At 39.2% G+C, this 21,722-nt stretch overlaps 1 protein-coding gene across 1 annotated transcript in view; it reads right to left on the bottom strand.

Annotated features, from left to right (window-relative positions):
* LOC140740727 (Fanconi anemia group A protein-like) overlaps nucleotides 1-21,722 on the bottom strand; it is a 116,863-nt gene that overhangs the window by 83,829 nt on the left and 11,312 nt on the right. The window contains exons 8-11 of the mRNA XM_073070208.1: nucleotides 13,015-13,127; nucleotides 11,092-11,174; nucleotides 7,930-7,963; nucleotides 3,727-3,796 (exon numbers count right to left, since the gene is read on the bottom strand). Of these exons, the coding sequence (XP_072926309.1) occupies nucleotides 3,727-3,796; nucleotides 7,930-7,963; nucleotides 11,092-11,174; nucleotides 13,015-13,127 (300 nt within the window). The remainder of the gene's footprint in view (nucleotides 1-3,726; nucleotides 3,797-7,929; nucleotides 7,964-11,091; nucleotides 11,175-13,014; nucleotides 13,128-21,722) is intronic.

Here is a 21,722-nt window from a genome sequence, read left to right as displayed (position 1 = left end):
GCATGAATAACCTAAAAAAAAGTCATTGCTCTTCTCGTTCTTCTTCTCCCCAGCGTGAATGGTAAAACTCTTTGGCCGCATCTGGTGTATCAAAATAATGCTTTTTACCTTCATGGATTACCCAGAGCCAGGCAGGATACAAGAAGCCAAACCTGACCCCTTTCCCATAAAGCAGGGATTTCACCTCCTTAAAAGCTGCTCGTTTTTTACCCAGTTCGGCACTAAAATCTTCATGAAAAAACATCCGATGCCCGCAGAAATACAGCTCCGGCTTCCGTCTATTGATGATGCGTTGCTTATCTTGAAAGAAGTGGAAGAGGATCAGGAACGTTCTTGGTCTCGTTTGCTTGGCTTCAGAGACACCAGATGGTTTAGGCCCGACTCGGTGAGCACATGAAAGCACAAGAGGCCTTGGGAAGAAATTTGTCCCCAGCACTTCGTCAAAAAACTTGGTCATAAATTTAACAGGGTCCGAACCTTCCAAATTTTCAGGAATGCCGACCACTCTCAAATTGGATCTCAGCGACCGATTTTCAAAGTCATCTAGCTTCCCCTTCAGAAATGCGTTTTCACTCTGCAATGGCGGTTTCGGTGCTCACCAGTCGGTCACTATAATCATTCAGGCCATCTTCAACCTCATGAATGCGTTCATCGTGCGACTCGTAATAAGACATAATTTGGTAGCATTCACTGGTGACAAAGCATCTTCAAGTTCTCTTTTTGGGGCCGAATGTACCGCTTGCGTCATGTCAGTAAGAAGTACTAAACAAAGCCTCTCCAAGTCATCGTGTAGCGCAGGTCCAGGTCCAGCAGTGTGCAACGTTGCCATTACTGTAACATCAGCTTTCTTGCTCGAGGCTTCACTACCTTTTTCCCCAGTTTTACTTCGAAGGTGCATTTCATTTGCCATTTCAGTGTCCAGCAACGTCCTGGGTTGTTCACAATGTTAAATATTCAGTTATCTTGAGCATATGGCAAAGATAAACAGGTAGATTTTCAATAAAAATCGGGAGCCACACTCACGTGCACCTACTCACTCCATGCTCAACCCAGAAGTCCAAAAAAGATTTCTGAGGAAGCAACACTTTCGAAACTATTTGCTGTCCAGTGCAATCAGAGTAAATTTACAAAGTTCAATATAGATTACCCTGGTACCTCGTCCCATATACACACCACCATCTGTGTGAAAAATTTGCCCTTCCTTCTTAAATCTTTTCCTCTCCACTCAAATATATGCCTTTTATTTTGGACTCCTTAGCCCAAGTACAAGCATGTGGCTATTCACAGCTTCATATGCTCCTCATGATTTTACAAACCTCTAGAAGGTCACCTTCAACTTCCTACTCTCCTGGATAAAAAGTCCTAGGCTACTTAAGTCTCTCCTGATGACTAAAGCCCTGCAGTCCCAGTACATCCTCCTAAGAATGTTTTGCACTCTTTCCAGTTAATGACATCCTTCCTATAACAGGACTATCAGAACTGCACACAATACTCCAAATGTACTGTGGTTGGTTGCATCACAGGCTGGTATGGAAACCTTTGAAAGGTAAATCCTACAAAAGTAGTGGATTCAGCTCAGTACATCATGGGTAAAGCCTTCTCCACCATTGAGCACATTTATATGAAACACTGTCATAGGAAAGCAGCATCCATCATCAGAGATTCTCACCACCCAGGCCATGCTCTTGCTGCTGTCATCAGGTAGAAAGTACCAGTGCCTCAGGACTCACACCACCAGGTTCAAGAACAGTTACTACCCCTCAAATATCAGACTGTTGAATAAAAGGGGATAACTACACTTAATTTCACTTGCCCCAAGTACACGGGTTGGAATATTATGTTGAAGTTGTACAAGACATTGGTGGTGCTCAATTTGGAGTATTGTGTGTAGTTTTGGTCACCTATCTACAGAAAAGCTATCAATAAGTTTGATAGAGTACGGAGAAAATTTACAAGTATTTTGGGAGGAGTGGAGGACCTGAATTCTAGGGAAAGGTTGAATAGGTTGGGACTTCATTTCCTGGAGCACGGGGGAATCAGGGGAGATCTGACAGAGGCATACACAAATTATGAGGGGTACAGATAGGGTGGATGCAAGCAAATTTTTTCCACTGAAGTTGAGTGAGGATTAGAACTAGAGGTCATAGGCTAAGGGTGAAAGGTGAAATATTTAAGGGGAACCTGAGGGCCAACTTCTTCACTCGAGGGCGGTGTGAATGTGAAAGTATTAGATGCAGGTTCAAATTCAACACTTATGAGAAATTTGGCCAAGTATATGGATGGCTATGGTCCAGGTGCAGGTCAATAACACTAGGCTGAATAGTAGTTTGGCACTACTACATAAGCTGAAGGTCCTGTTTCTATACTGTAATCATTCAGGCCATCTTCAACTTCATGAATGCGTTCATCGTGCGATTCATATCCCTATGACTCTAAATAACACAGGAATATCTACAACATCCCCAGTTTACAGCTAGGGTCTCTTCATAACTTGAACAATTCATAAATTGTACATCTACCACAAACTGAGTTCCCAGGTAGCAAAAGATGCCTGTAGCCCAGAGCAGCCATCAAACCTATACTATGGGTCTCCTAAATGCTTGTCTGTACATATCAAACATTCACAAACTGGGGAGTCCCTGTAATCTGATCCCATTTATGCCACCTGCTATCATGCTAGCAGAAAATCCACTACTCTTTACATTTTACCCCTCACTTTTCTGCTATTCAAAGCTGATTTATTTCCTCTTGCCCAGTGCTGAGGAAGGGCTCTGGATCCAAAACGTTAACTGAAAATCATTTGTCCACTCACATCTTTGCCATCATTAAGTTAGATCATGGGTGATCTTTAATCTGTGCGCCACTTTCCTGTACAACTTTAATCCCTCAATATTCAAAATTCTATCAATCAGCAATTCAGAATTTTAGACTGGAAGCCTTCCATACGCATTACATCATCCAGATCAACTAACTGTCAAGGTGACATTCCAGGCTACATGCTCAGTTCAACAGCTCAACTCATTAGATCACTCAATGCCATAGCAATTGCTATTGGGTGTTGCAAACAGATGCATCTGGATTATCATTATATTTATGCTAACAGTACACACAGATGCCGCATTTTTGCATGTGCAGTAAATTAAGACAAACGCAAGTTGCCAGCTTTGTAGATGAGCCTTCTTATGACAGAAATTATTTCAAACTTTGCGAGGTAAAGGATCATTATTAATACCCAATTTCCATATCAGTCTCTGCAGGATAATTGTAAATCAAGTTCAATAATTGAAGCCCCAATCGGTGATGACACAGCCCAGACAACACTCAAGGCAAAAATCACTGATTTCAGTACCCCAGACTAAGGCGGCTTCCATTAGCTACAGCCTCCTTGCTAATAATCAGATGTTCTTTTTAAAATTTCTGCCCAAGCATATGCAACTACAGGTATCAGAACAGAATGGAATTGACCTCCATGATCATGTCCTCTGTAGTCAGCTAATTGGATATAATCACTATTGCTAACTATTGCTGTCCTTGAAGCCTTAGCTCAGGGAGACGGTCAACACATTGAGGAAACAACTGGGGAGGAACAAAAATTTAACAATAAAGCTTGAGCAAAGGACATTTTATTTCAACCATGAGCCTTGCAGCTTTCAGCCAATCTTCCAGTTCTGAGACACTTTCTTCGAGTGTTGACAAGGTCAAAGGATGGTTGAGATTTGAACATACCAGAACAGAGTTGCTTTCTCCACAGAGGGGTCATCTTTTTCTACTTCCTTACACACATTATCCAGTAACCCTGGAAAGAGAAAAACATATTCTAAAAATAGCCTGGAAAAGGATACATGTGTATGAAACATGCAGATTTCCACCATTCCTCATAGCAACAACAGTCAACAATAACTTGCATATACCTTGATATAAAAATCATCAAGCCACAAAGGTAAATTTCAACAGCACACAGTGCAACAAGGAAAGCATTAGCAGTGGCAAGCAAGAACTTCATGAATGAGTTGGATCTGAAGTAAGAAGAGGTGGCGGACAGGCTTAAGTAGAACATTACAGAGGATTGCTATTAGATGGCTGAGGTTGTCAACAATAAGAAGGAGGGAGTGATGTATGCACGGCAACACACACAAATGCTGGAGGAACTCAGTAGGTTAGGGAGCAACAATTGAAAAGAATAAACAATTGATGTTTTGGGACGAGACCTTTCTTCAGGACCAAGGAAAGGGGCAAGATGACAGAATAAAAAGGAGGGGGGTGGGCAAAGAGACTAGCTGGAAGGTGATAGGTGAAGTCGGGGGGGTGGGGAAGGATGGGGTCTGGAGGAGAAAGAATCTGATAGGAGAGGAGAGAGACCAAAGGAAAAAAGGAAGGAGGGAACCCAGGAGAAGTAATAGGCAGGTGGGAAGAAGCAAAAGTTTGGAGTGGTGATGTATACACTGATGGAGTGGGGATGGATACACTGTGGAGTGGGAGAGAAAGGAATTCAGAGGGCAAGGAATTATAAGATACAAGAAATTTATGAAGAGCCAAGGGCCAGAAGACACAAGAACAGAATTAGGTCATTCAGCTGATCAAATCTGCTCTGCCATTTAATCATGGCTAATTTATTTTCCCTCTCAACCCCATTTTTCCTGCCTTCTCCCCATAATATTTGACACCCTTACTTATGAAGAAGATATTCACCTCCACTTTAAATACCTATACACCCAATGATGTGACCTTCAGAGCCATCATGGTAATGAATTCCAGAGATTCCCACCTTCTGGCCAAAGAAATCCCTCCTCATCATTGTTCGAAGGGGACATCCTTTTATTCTGACGCTGTGCCCTCTGGTCCTAGATTCCCACACTATAGGAAACATCCTCTCCAACTCCACTCCACCTAGGTCTTTCAATATTCAACGGGCTTCAATGAAATTCTTCCTCATTCTTCTAGTGAGTACAAGCCCAGAACTATCAAATGCTCCTTATATGTCAGACTTTTCATAAGACCATAAGGCATAGGAGCAGAATTAGGCATTTCAGACAATTGAGTCTTCTCCACCATTCCATCATGGCTGATTTATTATCCATCTCAACCCCAATCTCTGATGCTCTTTCAGCAATAGAAAGGACAAGTTACAGAAGATCAAGAATTGACCTCAATATGAATACCTATCTGTAACTTTGGCTGAGCTGAAACGTATTAATGACAGGAGCCTGGTGAGTATGGCATTAGAAGAGTTGGTCTTTAATGGACAATAGAATGAATGAAAGGTGCAGCAGCAGTTGGATTGAGGCAAGGGCGGATGCACACCACACTACATGACAAAAGCTGTCTGCTTTCATGGAATATGCAAGAAATTCAACTTGAAGTTAAGCAGGTCACTGAAGAATTAGATTGACTAATTGGAATGTGAGTATCTGATAGTAAAACAGCTGATTTTATAGAGCACTACAGCAAAGGAACAGGTGCTCTGGCCCATCTAGTCTGTGCCCAAGATGTTATTCTGCCTCGTTCCATTCACCTACACTTGGGCCATAGTCCTCTATACCCCTCCTACCCATGTATGTATCCAAACTCCCCTTTAATGTTGCATTGCTTCTGCTGGGAGCTTGTTCCACATTCACCACACCCTCTGAATGAAGGAGTTACCCTTACATATTTCATCTTTCATCCTTAACCTATGACCTATAGCTCTAATCCCACCCAACCTCAGTGTAAAAAGCCTGCTTACATTAACCTTATCTAAATACCTCTTAAATTTATATACTTCAATCAAATCTCCCCTCATTCACTAATGCTTCAGAAAATAAAGTCCTAACCAATTCAAACTTTCAAGATCATTCAGGTCCTCAAGTCTCAGCAACACATACTTCAATCTTGTTGATATCCTTCCTGTAGGTAGGTGACCAGAATTGCACACAATATTCCAAAATAGACATCACCATATCAACAACTTATACAACCTCAATATAACATCCCAATTCCTGTACTGAAGACTTTCATTTATGGAAGCCAATGTGTTAAAAGCTCTCTTAATGACCCCCATCTACCTGTGACACCACTTTCAAGGATTATGGATCTGTATTCCCAGATCCCTCTGTTCTACTGCACTCCTCAGTGCCCTACTGTTCACTTTGCAAATCCCATCCTGGCTTGCCCTTCCAAAATGCAATACTTCAAGTTTGTCTCCTTTAAATTCTATCTGTCATTTTTCAGCCCATTTTTTCCAGCTGGTTCAGTTCCCAGTTCAAGCTTTGATAGACTTCCTTGCTGTCAACTATGCCCTCACAATCTTCATGTCATCAACAAACTGCTGAACCCATTCACAACATTATCATCCAAGTCATTAATATATATAAAACAAATAACAACAGATTCAGCACCAAACCCTATGCCACACCTAGTCAGAGGCTTCAAGTCAGAGAAGCAACACCCCCCCCCCCCCCCCCCCACTATCACGCTCATGCTTCTTCTGCAAAGGCAACGTCAAATCCAATTTATTAGCCCATCCTGAATGTCAAGCAGCTGAATCTTCTTGACCAGCCTCCCATGCGGGACCTTGTCAAAAGCCTTGCTAAAGTTCACGTATACAACATCTACTGACATTCCTTCATCAATTTTCCTGATAAGCTCTTGAAAAGCTCTATAAGATTGGTTAGATGAGATGCATCACACACAAAGCCATGTTGACCATCCATAATCAGGCCTTATCTATCCAAATATTTAAGTATCTGGTCTCTTCGAACACCTTCTAATAATTTACTTACTACTAATGTCAGGCTCACCAACCTATAATTTCCTGACTTACTCTTAAAGTCTGCATTGAACAAAAGAATAACATTAGCTATCCTCTAGCCCTCCAGTACCTAACCCATGCTAAGGCCACTTTAAATCTGTCTGCTAGGGATCCTGCAAATTTACAGGAACTTTTGATGTCAATTTCAAAATAACAAATTACACCTCATATTCTGCTTGTGTAGTTTACAACCTAATGGAGTTAATATTGGATTTTCCAATTTTATGTCACCCACAACCCTGACACTCTTCTCCCACACACCCATCTATTCACCTAGTTGTATTCTTCTTTTCCTTACTTCTCTCATCTCCTCCCTTTTCTCCCACCAGGTGCCATGTGCGCATCCTCCCCTCCTCATCTAGTTCTTCCATTCACCTACCAGCCTCTGTCCCACCCCTTCCAAAGTCTGCTATACACTGGCAAGCATTCCTCTTTCCTCAGACCCAGTGCAGGGTCTTGACCTGAAACATCAGCATCCACCTTTTTGCTTCTATGGATTTCACCTGACTTGCTGAGTTATTACAGTTTAATATTAACAATGGATTAGTAACACTGAAAACAAGATATTTTACATCAGTAATTTAGTAAGCATCTTAAAAACACAATATATGAGGGGTGATTGATAAGTTTGTGGCCTAAGGTAGAAGGAGTCAATTTTAGAAAACACAGCACATTTATTTTTCAACATAGTCCCCTCCTACATTTACACACTTAGTCCAGCGGTCGTGGAGCATACGGATCCCTTCTTTGTAGAAGTCGGTGTCTTGGACCTCCAGAAGTGGTCCACAGCAGGAGTGATTGATAAGTTCGTGGACTAGGGTAGAAGGAGATGAGTTATACAGCTCTTGTTACATGCACGTGCAGTTCAACTCTTTGAGTAATTATGCAGGAAGTTTGACTCATCTCCTACCTTAGGCTATGAACTTATCAATCATCCCTGATGTCGACCATTTCTGGAGGTCCAAGATGCCGACTTCTACAAAGAAGGGATCCGTATGCTCCACGACCGCTGGACTAAGTGTGTAAATGTAGGAGGGGACTATGTTGAAAAATAAATGTGCTATGTTTTCTAAAATTGACTCCTTCTACCTTAGGCCACAAACTTATCAATCACTCTCGTATGCTAGATAACAATTACTTACATGAAAGCATTCTGTTCAACACTTCAAAACAAATCTGCAAGAGGAGAATTAAACTATTTCAGTAAGGCAAGTTAATTGCAAATTTTACACTTATTTCAAAAATTTGCAATCACTCTGCTGATGACATCACTTCTTGATTATTTATGTGTTATGAATGTGATTACATTTCCATGTAGGAACAAGAAGTGACTGGACCATTTCTCTTAAAAATGACTTCTTCAACGCAAGGAATGAAGGACATAGAACTCAGGGATATCCACATCCCATGTGCTGACACGAACCAAAGGAAGTTTTTTTTTGTTAAGTACATAACATTGAGACCCAAATGTCAACTGCAAGAAGTCACAACCACAAAAAAATGCACCCAAATTTACTCTTTAAATGAACCTTCTTGCAGGACATATTTTTCTCTGTACCCAACGGTTAGCTAACACTTCGCAATAATACTTCATCATTTCATCCCTTAACAGAAGTAATGATACAGATGACCAAATCTGACTTCATCTGACTCTCAGTGTCATTGCTTTCACAGATAAACAGAGAAAAAATGTTCATACTATAAGACTAGTGCAAAGTGTTCCTACTGTACATACTTTCTGATTCAAGCTTTAAATCGCTTGATAATGTAATGCTTCATCAATCTTGCAGCACAGTTCTTGAAAGATGTACACTAAGATAATATTTTGTCTGGAGGTGATAATTTGAAGTATAATTTCAGAACAGTCACAACAATCAGATTTCAACAATATCTTAAATTGCTTCTGTTAATTCATTCATCTCAAAGCACAAGACAGTATGACACAGATTGAACAAATTCCTTTCATACAGAAATGCTTTATAAAATAAAATGTAGTCATTGATTTTTTTTTGGGAATGTTCCAATTTTACTAGAGTCTAAATCCTTTGCACGACTGTGACTGAAGCTTAAATGATGCAAAGACCATATTTTGCATGATTATTACCTTTGTTAAAGAGGACAAATAACTTTAAATATATATAAAAATGGCAATTTTATAATACAAAGATTCTTGTTTATATTGAACTATGGCTTCCATTTATACAGAATACAGTAACAGAAAATACTGGATCTTTTTAACAAGCAACAGCCAATTAGCATACTGATCAACTAAGCTTTATCCTGTTATGATCCCAGCCCCCTCCTTTGTGAGAATCGCAAGAGCCCTAGTGAAGGGGGGGGGGGGTCAATGACCCAAGAGAAGAGAGAGATACGTGCGGTGTCCCTCGTTTCACGCCGAGGCAAAAGCTGGCGACTGTGGTCATTGTCTCGTGGAGACACCTTTGTGAATTGGGAACTGTACTACGTGTATACCCTCGGGGCAACGTGGGTGGAGAGATGGAGAGAGATTGCATCATCCCAACCTGATTGACATCTGAGACCCCGTGAGCTCAGATAAAAGAGGGGTTGTAAAGACTGCCCCCCCAGACGCACCAGAAGACACGCTAGAAATCCTGCGACAGCGTTTAATAGCGACAGCCGGTGGTGGGGTTCGTGTGCATCTTTTCCTTGCCTGGGATTGGCGACCTCACCACGAAAGAACGGCTTAGCTACAGGAGAGGCCACAAGTGAGCGTCCATACTCCAACGAATCGAACTCCTAAAGGTTGGAAGTAACCCACCGGGTAACTGTTTCATTCAATCTCTATCTCTCTCACTCTAACAAAGTGCACCAACGCGACACCACAAAAGACGGCAGCTGGTGGAACTGCAGTGACCGCAAGAGACTTTCAGATATACAGCGGACAATATATATATTACCCCTAGACAACGATAAAGTTTATTTCTTATTGATTATTACTATACCTGCACTTTAAATTGAGTATTGACGACGTATGTTATCTGAGTGTTTGTATTAACCTTACTTTTGTGCCCCTTTATAAAATAAAATGTTTAAAAATGGTACCATCAGACTTCAGCGGACCTCTCTATCTTTGCTGGTAAGTGATCCAGTTACGGGATACGTAACAATCCTTTTGTATGTTTTATGCACTAAGTTCACACAGAGGATCATGTGAGGTGGTCCAACTTCGTTTATCTTTGAAATATAAAGTTTGACTCTGGGTGCAGTACTGAAATAAATCTTCAGCTGAAATATTGATCACCAACTTTGATCAGGTACTTTGTGAAATACACTTCAATTGTGAGTCTGTCAGGGTCATCTACCTTATCCGGTGTGGCCACCTATACATCAATGACACCCGACACGTATTGGGGGACTGCAGTATTGAGCACCTTCTCTCTGTCTGCAACAAAAGGCAGGATCTCATGGCGACTGCCAAATTCAGTTCAACTTCCCATTCACATTCTGACATGTCTGTTCATAGTCTCCTCTACTGCCATGATGAGGCCAGATTCAGGTTGGAGGAACAACACCTCATATTCCATCTGGGTAGTCTCCAGCCTGATGGTATTAACATTGATTTTACTAACTTGCAATAATTTCTCTACCCCCCCCCCCCCATTCTGTCTCTCTGCCTCGGATTTTCCCTTTCTGGCTCCCCTCTTATCCCTTCCTCTTCCTCTTCTCCTCACTTGCCCATTACCCTCTGGGTCCCCTCCTCCTCCCCATTCTTCCATGATCCAATCTCCTATTAGATTCCTTCATCAGCCCTTTACCTCTTCCACCTATCCCCTCCCAGCTTCTTACTTCAACCTCCCTTCCCCCCTCACCTATCACCTGCCTTCTTGTACTCCTTTCCCTCCACCCACCACTTTATTCTGGTTTCTGCCCCCTTTTTTCCCAGTCGTGATTAAGGGTTTCAGTCCAATAGGTTGACTGTTTATTCCCCTCCACTGATGCTGTTGGACCTGCTGAGTTCTTCCAGCATTTTTGTGTATTTCTCCCTGACTATGTTTTCTTTTTCTCCACCATAACCCTTTGCCCACAACTTTCTGTACGGTCTCCCATTACAAAGGGAAGATATGAGGATTATTTGCTTGCAAGGCTGGATATGCTGAAAACAATGTTTTAGCATTAGGTATGATGGAGTAAGAAGCTCTCACTGTCTTGTAACAATGCGCCAAGAATCTGCCTCCTTTCCACATAATGTCTCTTCAATGCATTTATGAATTTCTAGATTTTCAGCTTACACCACAGAATTTAGTTACAGATTCTAGGTTCCATCATGTCTGTGTCATTCTTACCTGCTGAAACTGCTGAGATTTAGAGTCAGGCTCCAAATTATTTGATCCCATAAATCCATTTCTAACTAATTCAGTGACGATATCTGAAAAGACAAAGTATGTTTTGGCAAGCATGACAGACTGACAGCACAATCAGAACTAACAGAAGGTAGACAAATGCTCAAAATCAGATTTGCTGGAAATATACAACAAGCATGTTAGCATCAGAAGAGAAAAGGTGGAACTATGTGATCTGTAAATTCAGGTCAGAACTGTTCGTTGCCTTTTCTGTTATTCACTTAGTAAACAGCGAGTTAATTCTTAAATACAAGAAAATGACAGGGCTCTGCAGAGAGTGGCACAGACAGCCCAGCACATCTGTGGATGTGAACTTCTCACTATTCAGGACATTTGCAGCGACAGGTGCATAAAAAGGGCCTGAAAGATCATAGAGGACCCAAGTCAACCAACCTCAAACTGTTCTAGCTGCTACCATTTGGGAAACAGTACCACAGCACAAAACCCAAGACCAACAGCTTCTCCCACCAGGCCATCAGACCGATTAATTCACACTAACACAATTGTATTTCTAAGCTATATTGACCAATCTGTTGTATATCTTACTGTACATACTATTTATTGCAAATTTCAATAATTTGTACATTGCACATTCAGATGGAGACGTAACAAAGATTTTGTTCTCCTCACATAAGTGAAGGATGTAAGAAAAAAGTCAATTCAATTCACTTCAGAAGTCTGCAGATGCTGGAAATCTAAAGCAACACACACACACACACACACAAAATGCTGGAGGAACTCAGCAGGCCAGACAGCATCAAAGGAAAGGAGTAGATATGGAGGAGATGGAAATACATGAGAGAGAGAGAAAAGACAAGAAATGCTAGTACCACGTAGACTCTGAAAATGAGAAATTAAGTAAATGGTTGAATTATTCAGTGGGTATTGCACTATCTGTGAAGAAATAAAACACACAGAATTAACATTACAAAGTAATGACTTTTGGCAGAACTGGCTTGTTCTGACTAAAACAGGAAAGGCTGCCTACCTAAAATTATTGGACTCAATGTCAATCCCCAAGAGCTACAACGTACAGGTCCAAAGATGAAATATTTTTCATAGAGTTCGATTCAAGATTCATTGAATCTTGGAGGACAAAGACAGAGAGAAGACTGATGGATGTGGAATGGAGAATTAAAAGCAGCCAGAAACTCACAGCCATAAAGATGTTTTTGCACAGCAGTCACTCCACCTACATTTTGTTTGTGCAGACCATTATTGCAATGTAAAACTTAGAATGCTTTCTATAACAATCTTACTAATGGGAAATTGCACAAGAATTCACTGCAAGTCTAACCAATTATTAACAAATAAAATAATGCAAAAACCAAGGTTACACAAGTATAATTACAGAAAACTTATTGGTATGCCTTCTGCATTGTAGAGCTGAGGAACCAAGCAGGAAAGAATTTCAACTGTTTCTTGGGGAGTAGGCTGAAGGATCAAATCTAGGTTTGCAGCAAATCTTCCTTTGAACTAAAAGACATATCCATCACTATATTGTAATCACACCCTAAAGTTAAAGGGCACTTTGGGAAAATATTTCTGTTTTTATTGCTTCAACTGTACAATTACTAATAGTATCAATTCAATAAAAATCCACAGAACTTTAATAGGAAACAGCATTTTGTTCAGATATGGTGATCCCCAAGCCTTCTGGTGCCCACTGCTAAAACTGCAACTCTGGAAGAAATCACAACTTGAACTAAAGGGAAAGGCAAATTGGTTGAGACAAGCTAAAATACAATGATGATTAAAATTTACTTAATGTAGCTAAAGCATGCAGAATAAAAGTTTTGTTCTGCTAAACTAATTAAGACAATTCAGGCTTAACTACTGTGTGTTAATATTTCACCTTTTTCCTACCTGACAGTATTTGACTCTGTACGTTTTGATGCTGGGGGTGATCTTCAGTCGCTGAGCAAAGGAGACACAAGTTGTCGAAAAGCCAGCATACCACAGAAGTTGCATCAGGATTACTGTTTACAGAGCAGATAGATCAGAATTATTCTCCTCCAATCAAGTTTCGATGTATCATTTTAAATATCCTCAAAAATTTTAGATTAATAGTGCAAAATTATTCAATGAATTTGGTGGGGAGGGATGGGTAGTGGGGGGAATAAAGTGCATTAAAAATGCACTGGATGCCTACATAACATTCATTCCTTTTTCCTTCCCATGGCTAAAGGCAGTTTCATTGATCACTGCAGCTACTTGCAAGTACCACCAAACCAGGCTAAAGTCAAAGATATATGCACCACAACTGTCTGTGTGAACATCCCAAACAATATTACAACAGTGACAGTGGTAATTTTTTTTTTAAAACTACTTTGTGCAGATAGAAGACAAATGGAAAGAAATGGTGGAGGAGGCAGAAAAAAAATGAAGTTGAAAATAATCTAGAAGACTTATAGCCAATGCTTCTTGACAGTGATTGGTTGAAGTTTATTGGAAACTAGGATGGTATACAGTAAATGCTTCTAAAAAATGTTAGTCCCCGGGACTAAAAGGGAAAGAATATAAAAACATAGAACAGTACAGCACAGGAACAGACCCTTCAGCCCACAATGTTGTGCTGAACCAGCTAACATGTAAATTTTTTTTTAAAAACCCAAAAACTAAAACCCACCTACCTACTCAATGTCCATATCCCTCCATCTTCTTCACATCATGTGCCTATCTAGTGCACATTCATGTGCATTCCGGTCATCCACCACTCTGAGTGAAAATCTTACCACTGACATCCCCATTGAACCTACCCCCTCTCACCTTCAATGCAAGCCCTCTGGTATTAGACATTTCTACCCTGGGGAACGGATACTCTCTGTCTACTCTATCTACGCCCTTCATAATCTTCTAAACCTCTATCAGATCTTCCCTCAGCCTCTGCCACTCCAGAGAAAACAACCCAAGTTTGTCCAGCCTCTCATGCTAAGCACATGCCCTCTAAACCAGGCAGCGTTCTGGTAATCTTCTTCTTCACCCTCTCCAAGGCTTCAACATCCTTCCTATAGTGGGACAACCAGAACTGTATCCAATACTCCAGATGTGGGTGGGCTAACCAGAGTTTTATAAATTTGAAACATAACCTCTTTACTTTTGAACTCAATGCCTCAACTAATAAAAGCAAGCATTTCATTAGCCTTCTTAATCACCTGTGTAGCCACTTTCATAGAGCTATGAACTATGAACTTGAACCCCAAGATCTCTCTGCTCAGCAACACTGGTAAGGGTCTTAATGGGTAAAAACCCTCCCAATCACTAAGCACATCTACATGAAACATTGCCGTAGAAAAGCAGCATCCGTCATCAAAGATCCTCACCACTCAGGCCATGCTCTTTTTCTCACTGCGGCTATCGATTAGAAGGTACAGGTGCCTCAGGACTCGCACCACCAGGTTCAAGAACAGTTACTACCGCTCAACCATCAGGCTCTTGGACAAAATGGAATAACTACACTCATTCTAATTTCCGGTGTTCCCACAATTGATGGTCTCACTTTAAGGATTCTCTATCTTGTTACTTAATTACATATTATTTCATACTCATTACTTATTGTTATTTATTTGTATTTGCATTTGCAGAGTTTGTTCATTGATTTTGTTTAACAGTTACTGTTCTATAGATTTGCTGAAAAAGAACCTCAGGGTTGTATGTGGTGACATGTATGTATCCTGTTAATAAATTTTACTTTGAACTTCTGTCTCCTTGCATTAGCCTTACCAAGGTGCAATAACTCACATTTATCTAAGTTAAACTCCATCTACCATTCCTCTGCTCATATCTGCAACTGATCTATCGTATATTGTGCTGTATTCTTTTCCAGTCTTCTGCACTATCCACAACTCCACCAATCTTGATATCAATTGCAAACTCACTAACTCACCCATCTACATTCTCACCCAGGTCATTTATATACATCACAAACAGCAGCAGTCCCAGCAGGGATCCCTGCTAAACACCACTCCTTACAGATCTCCAGCTCGATAAAGTCCCTTCTATGTTCAAGCCAGTTCTGAATCTAAACAGCCAGTTCACCACAAATCCCATGCGTCTTAATCTTCTGGATCAGCTACTCATGAGGGAATTTGACAAACACCTTACTAAAATCCATGTAAGCAACATCCACTGCCCTACTTTCATCAATCTCTCTCGTCACCTTCTCAAAAAGCCCTAGATTAGCACGGTAAGCAAAGGAAGAGACTAGCATTGACAATGATCTTTCTGTCTTCCTTGGCCACAAGAAGAGTACTAGAGGATTTGACTCTAGTAGTAGGGTACTAGAGGCAAATTTTGCTCTGCTGTTCCAAAGGTAATAGAGATAATCCTGGGATTAAGGTCCAGTGAGTCTTATGTCAGCAATTCAATTCTTAGGGACAGGTTTTGCAAGCACTTGTAGAAGCATAGCCTTATTAGTGATGGTCCGCATGGCTTTGTGGGAGGGCAAATGAGTCTGATTTGAGTTTTTCAAGGAAGTGACAAAATAAATTGATGAAGGTAGAGAGGAGTACATGGATTTTAGTAAAGCGTTTGAAAAGGTTCCCCCATGGTAGTTTCATCTAGAAAGTCATGATGCAAGGAATCCATGGAAATTTGGTTGCGTAGATTCAGAATTGGCTTGCCCACAGAAGGCAGAGAGCGGTAGTAGATAAAGCATATTCTGCTTGAAAGTCAGTAACCAGCGATATTCTCCAGGAATCCATTCTGGGACAGCTACTCCTTGTGGTGCTTATAATTGACTTTGATGAGGAAGGTGGGTTAGTAAATTTGTAGATGACATGAAGGTTGATGGTGTTGTGGATAGTGTAGAAGGCTGTCGTAGTTTACAACAGAATGCAGAGCTGGGCAGAGTAGTGGCAAATGTAATTCAATTTGGAAAAATGTGAGGTGATACACTTTAGAAGATAGAACTGGAAGGCAGTGAACAAGCGTAATGGCAGGATTCCTAGCAATGTGAAGGAACAGAGAAATCTTGGAGTCCCAGTCCATTGATCCCTCAAAGATGTTGTGCAAGTTGATAGAATGGTTATGAAAGTGTATGGTGTGCAGGCCTTCATTAGATGGAGGATTGAATTCAAGAGCCATGAGGTTATGTTGCAACTCTATAAAACTCAGGTTAGACCACACTTACAGGTTAGATTAGCTTTATTTGTCACAAGTATATTGAAACAAACATCAAATGTGTTGTTTGCGTCAATGAGCAACAGTGTGATGATGTGCTGGGGCCCAATGCTTCCAGCATCAACATAACATGCCCAAGTTACTAACCCATAGATCTTTGGAATATGGGAGGAATCCAGAGCACCAGTTATGGAGAGAACATACAAACAGAATGGGAAATAAATCCCGATCACTGGTGCTGCAAAGCATTACACTAACTACTGCGCTGCCATGGCAACCCTTTACCAATTTACTTTGTCACTTTCTTGAAAGGCTCAATCAGGCTTGTAAAGCATGATCTGTCCCTCACAAAGCCATGCTGATTATCCCCAAGTACAGTTCTGGTCATCTCATTATAAAAAGGATTTGGAAGCTTTAGAGTAGGTGCAGCAGAAATTTACCAAGAACCTGCCTGGATCAGAGAACATGTTTTAAGAGGAAAGGTTAAGAGAACTAGGGATTTTCCCTTTGGAGTGAAGGAGGATGTGTGGTGTCTTGGTAGAGGTGTATAATATTATGTGAGGCATTGATAGCGAGGATGGCTAACACCTTTACCCCAGGTCAACCATGGCCAATGCCAGAGGACATCTGATTAAAGGCATGAGGAGCAAAGTTTAAGGAAATGTCAGAGCCAACATCCATATATAAAAAGAGTGGAGGGTACATGCAGAGGCTGACACACAGGAACATTTAAAAGACTTTTAGATAAGCAAGTAGATGTAAAGAAAATGGATGGTCATATTATGGTAGGAGGAAAGAGTTATATAGATTGTGGAGCAGGTTTATATAGATCAGTATAACACCATAGTCCAAAGGCCCATACTGTACTCTTCTATGGATATATAGTTAAATTGAGGAAATCAAAAGTCAAGAAATCCTTTCAATGACACTCCAATATTATAAGATTTTTAAAAAATTTTAAATGTTTTTGCAGGCATTTGTTTCCATTTCTAATTGAGAAGAGGGTGGCAAGCAACCTTGAAATACTATAATCCTGGTGATGATGTTCCCTCGGTGCTATTGGATAGGAAGATTTAGACCCTGTGGCAATGACAAATTTGTGAGATAAACTAAAACACCAATAATCAACTATCCAATTATTTGGAAATCTCATAATTTGTTTTGGCATTGGGCTCACCAGGCAATGTTTCCTGTGAAACACTTTTGGCAACATACTTCTCCTGGGTAAATTGAAAATAACAATATTAATGCAATATCACATCAGGGCATCTGCACACTTTCATTATGTGGGACAAAGATTTGCAAGGGTAGCACAATTCCAAAGCAAAGCTGATTTAACTTTCTGCTGTATCGCGTGCGTTAAACCAGAACATTGAGACATCATGAGTACGAACTCAATAAAAAAAAGTAGCCATTGGAATTAGAGCAAAAAGAGTTTTCCAAAACTGAATCATATCAAAAAAAAACTCCACCGCCAAACTGGTGCAGAAGAATACAAGGATTGCAAACAAACAGAAGAAAAACGAAGACAACTTATTAACAAGAAGTTACAATATAATACGCTCCAAACATATCGAACAGAAAAAGCAATTATGAGAACTAAACAAAGATATTATGAACTAGGTGAAAGATCACAAAGTTCTTGCATGGCAGCTAAAAACAGATCAGACTTCTAAAACAATAAATGCAATTCGAACAAGAGTAAATAAAATTACTTATAAACCTTTAGAAATTAATGAAGCTTTTAAGAATTTTTATTCTGAGTTGTACAAATCAGAATCACAAAATGACAATGTCAAGATAGAAAGGTTTTTATCACAAATAACTCTTCCAAAATTAAATACGGAAGAACAGAAGGGATTAGATATGCCTTTTACATTGAAAGAGGTCGAAGAAGCACTAGGATCACTTCAAAGTAATAAATCTCCAGGAGAAGATGGTTTTCCGCCTGAATTCTATAAAAAGTTTAAAGATTTATTAATTCCTCCTCTTATGGAGTTAATACACCAAGCGGAAAGAACGCATAAACTTCCAGAATCTTTTTCGACAGCTATTTTAATAGTATTGCCAAAAAAAGATAGAGATCCTTTAAAGCCATCATCATATAGACCTATTTCTTTATTAAATACTGATTATAAAATAATAGCAAAAATCTTATCTAATAGATTATCTAAATGCTTACCAAAATTAGTACATATGGATCAAACAGGATTTATTAAAAATAGACAATCAGCAGATAATGTAACTCGCTTATTTACCGTAGATTCCGGACTACAGAGCGCACCTGATTAAAAGCCGCTGGCTCTAATTTTAGAAATAAAATCATTTTTTTTATTATACAGGCCGCTTCGGATTTTAGGCCGCACCGAATTTCAGGCGGAACGGATTTTCGGCGCACTGGATTTCCGGCGGACCGGATTTTCGGTGCACTGGATTTCCGGCGGACCGGATTTTCGGCGCACCAAATTTTCGGCCGCTTGTAATATGAGATATTTACACAGAAAGATATTACACGTGTTGGGCTTCAAATTCTGCCCTGTGTTCGTTTTGGAAGAGAGACAACCAACACCGGATTACAGTGCAGCGTGGCTTTATTGCAGAACGCGTTTTGCCTTCCCCTTACATTCTGCTCTTATTTATACTCCTTTTTCCCCCAAACCAAACCCTCGCTACACATATTTGGTAAGGCTAAACTTTGTTATACCTACCGGTATTTGGTAACATCGGACACTTGTGTCCTTATTGGCCCGATACCATTCACACACGAGTTTTACTGTTTTTTTGTTTACTGAATCGCTAGTAGTTTCGGTGCAGCGGAATCCTCAGTTTCGCTCCCTCCCTCCCTTGTACTGCTGTCTAATATCACGTGAGCCATTCCTGACCTGAAGCGGCAGTCCCAAATTAAATCTCCACCGTCTCACCATCGATTCATGTATGCCAAGATTACGCGCAGCAGCTCGATTTCCTTGTTCAACCGCCAGATTGATTGCCTTTAACTTAAAAGCTGCATCATATGCTTTTCTTCGAGTGTTTTCCATGTTGATGAGGGTGAGTACAAATGGCTGATTTACAATAATTTGTGAAGTGCGCTTGATTTATCGTACAATTTCATTGGACCTCTGTGAACTACTCATCAATTTTATTGGTCTACTGTTACGAGGCAAAATGTTTTGGCGGCATGGGAAAAAACTTTCTATTAGCCGCACCTTATTATAAGCCGCTATGTTCAATGCTGTTCAAAGCATGGGAAAAAAGTAGCGGCTTATAATCCGACATCTACGGTAGTATAATTCATTTAGCACAGAAGAGGGAAGAAATGAGCATGACAGTTGCTTTAGATGCAGAAAAAGCATTTGATAGATTGGAGTGGGATTTTTTATTTAAGGTATTGGAAAAATATGGATTAGGAGTATCTTTTATAAAATGGATTAAAACCTTAAATACTAATCCCAAAGCTAAAGTAGTGACAAATGGTCAAATCTCAACACCATTTCAGTTAACAAGGTCAACTAGGCAAGGTTGTCCATTATCACCTGCTTTATTTGTGTTGGCAATAGAGCCATTAGCTGAATTGATTAGAATGGACCCAGATATTAAGGGTTTTAGAGTTAACCAGGAAGAATACAAGATTAACTTATTTGCTGATGATGTTCTGCTTTATCTAACAAACCCATTGCAATCGTTGTGCAAATTATCCTATAGATTAGAAGAATATGGGAAAATATCAGGTTATAAAATAAATTGGGATAAAAGTGAAATTTTACCTCTTACTAAAGGAGACTATAATCAATGTCGATTAATAACCCAATTTAGATGGCCGGCAAATGGTATAAAATATTTAGGTATAAGAGTTGATAATGATATAAAGAACATATACAAATTAAATTACTTACCACTATTGAAAAAAATTCAAGAAGATCTTGATAAATGGATGGTATTACCAATAACATTAGTAGGTAGAGTAAATACCATAAAAATGAATATATTCCCTAGATTACAATACTTATTTCAATCACTACCAATACAATTACCCCAGAAGTTTTTTCAAGAGCTGAATAAATATGTGAGGAAGTTTCTTTGGAAAGGTAAGATGTCAAGAATATCGTTGGAAAAATTGACATGGAAATTTGAGCTAGGAGGGTTACAACTTCCAAATTTTAAGAATTATTATAAAGCAAATCAACTTAGATTTATTGCATCTTTTTTTGAGAAAGATAAACCGGCATGGATAAGAATAGAACTAGATAAAATAGGAGAAAACATACCAGAAGACTTTATATATAAATGGGAATCTAAATGGATACGGGAAAAGAAAGAATCTCCTATATTAAAACATTTGATTGATTTATGGAATAAGATAAATGTTGACGATGAGACAAAGAAATCCTTATTAGCAAAGAGATCTTTAATTCAAAATAGACTTATTCCTTTTACAATGAATAATCAACTTTTATATAATTGGTTTCAAAAAGGGATTAGATATATAGGAGATTGTTTTGAAGGAGGTATATTAATGTCATTCGATCAATTAAAGAATAAATATAAAGTATCAAACAACACTCTTTTTTGTTACTTTCAACTAAGGGCTTATTTAAGAGAAAAGTTAGGTCAAACAATGTTATTACCGAAACCCAATGAAATAGAAACTTTAATTCAAAAAGGAAAGATTAAAAAATTTATCTCTTGTATGTATAATTTGATTCAAAAACAGGCAATTAAACAAGGAGTTCATAAGTCAAGACAAAAATGGGAAAGTGATTTGAATATCAAAATTGAAGAAAAAAACTGGTCAAGACTATGTCTTGAGAGTATGACAAATACAATAAACGTTCGATTAAGATTAGTGCAATACAATTTTTTACATCAACTATATATTACACCACAAAAAATAAATAAATTAAACCCAAATTTATCTGACCAGTGTTTCCGATGTAACCAAGAAATTGGTACTTTTTTACATTCTACTTGGTTTGTTCTAAAATTCAACCTTTTTGGACAAATTTAAGAGTTTTACTGGAACAAATTATTGGAATACAACTTCCACACAACCCAATATTACTTTTACTAGGTGATATTGAAGGGATAAAACCGATATCCAAATTGAATAAATATCAGAAAGAATTTATAAAAATTGCATTGGCAGTAGCCAAAAAAGCTATTGCAGTGACTTGGAAATCGGATACATATCTAAGTATAGATCGTTGGAAGAACGAAATTTATGGCTGTATTCCACTTGAAAAAATTACTTATAATTTAAGAGATAAATATGAAACATTTTTGAAAATTTGGCGCCCTTATTTACAAAAGACAGGATTAAATATATAGGTGCTCTGAAGATGAAATAATTGGTTACTTGGGGAAAGAAATAAATATATATACTAAAGTTATTACGAACTCCATGGAGCATGTGGGGATCTACCAATATCCAGGCATTCCTTTTTTTTTCTTTCTTT

Source organism: Hemitrygon akajei, chromosome 17, assembly GCF_048418815.1.
Source record: "Hemitrygon akajei chromosome 17, sHemAka1.3, whole genome shotgun sequence".
In the NCBI taxonomy this organism is placed as follows: domain Eukaryota; kingdom Metazoa; phylum Chordata; class Chondrichthyes; order Myliobatiformes; family Dasyatidae; genus Hemitrygon; species Hemitrygon akajei.
The sequence above is the reverse complement of the archived record's forward strand: the minus strand, read 5'-3'. Positions and strand labels throughout refer to the sequence as shown.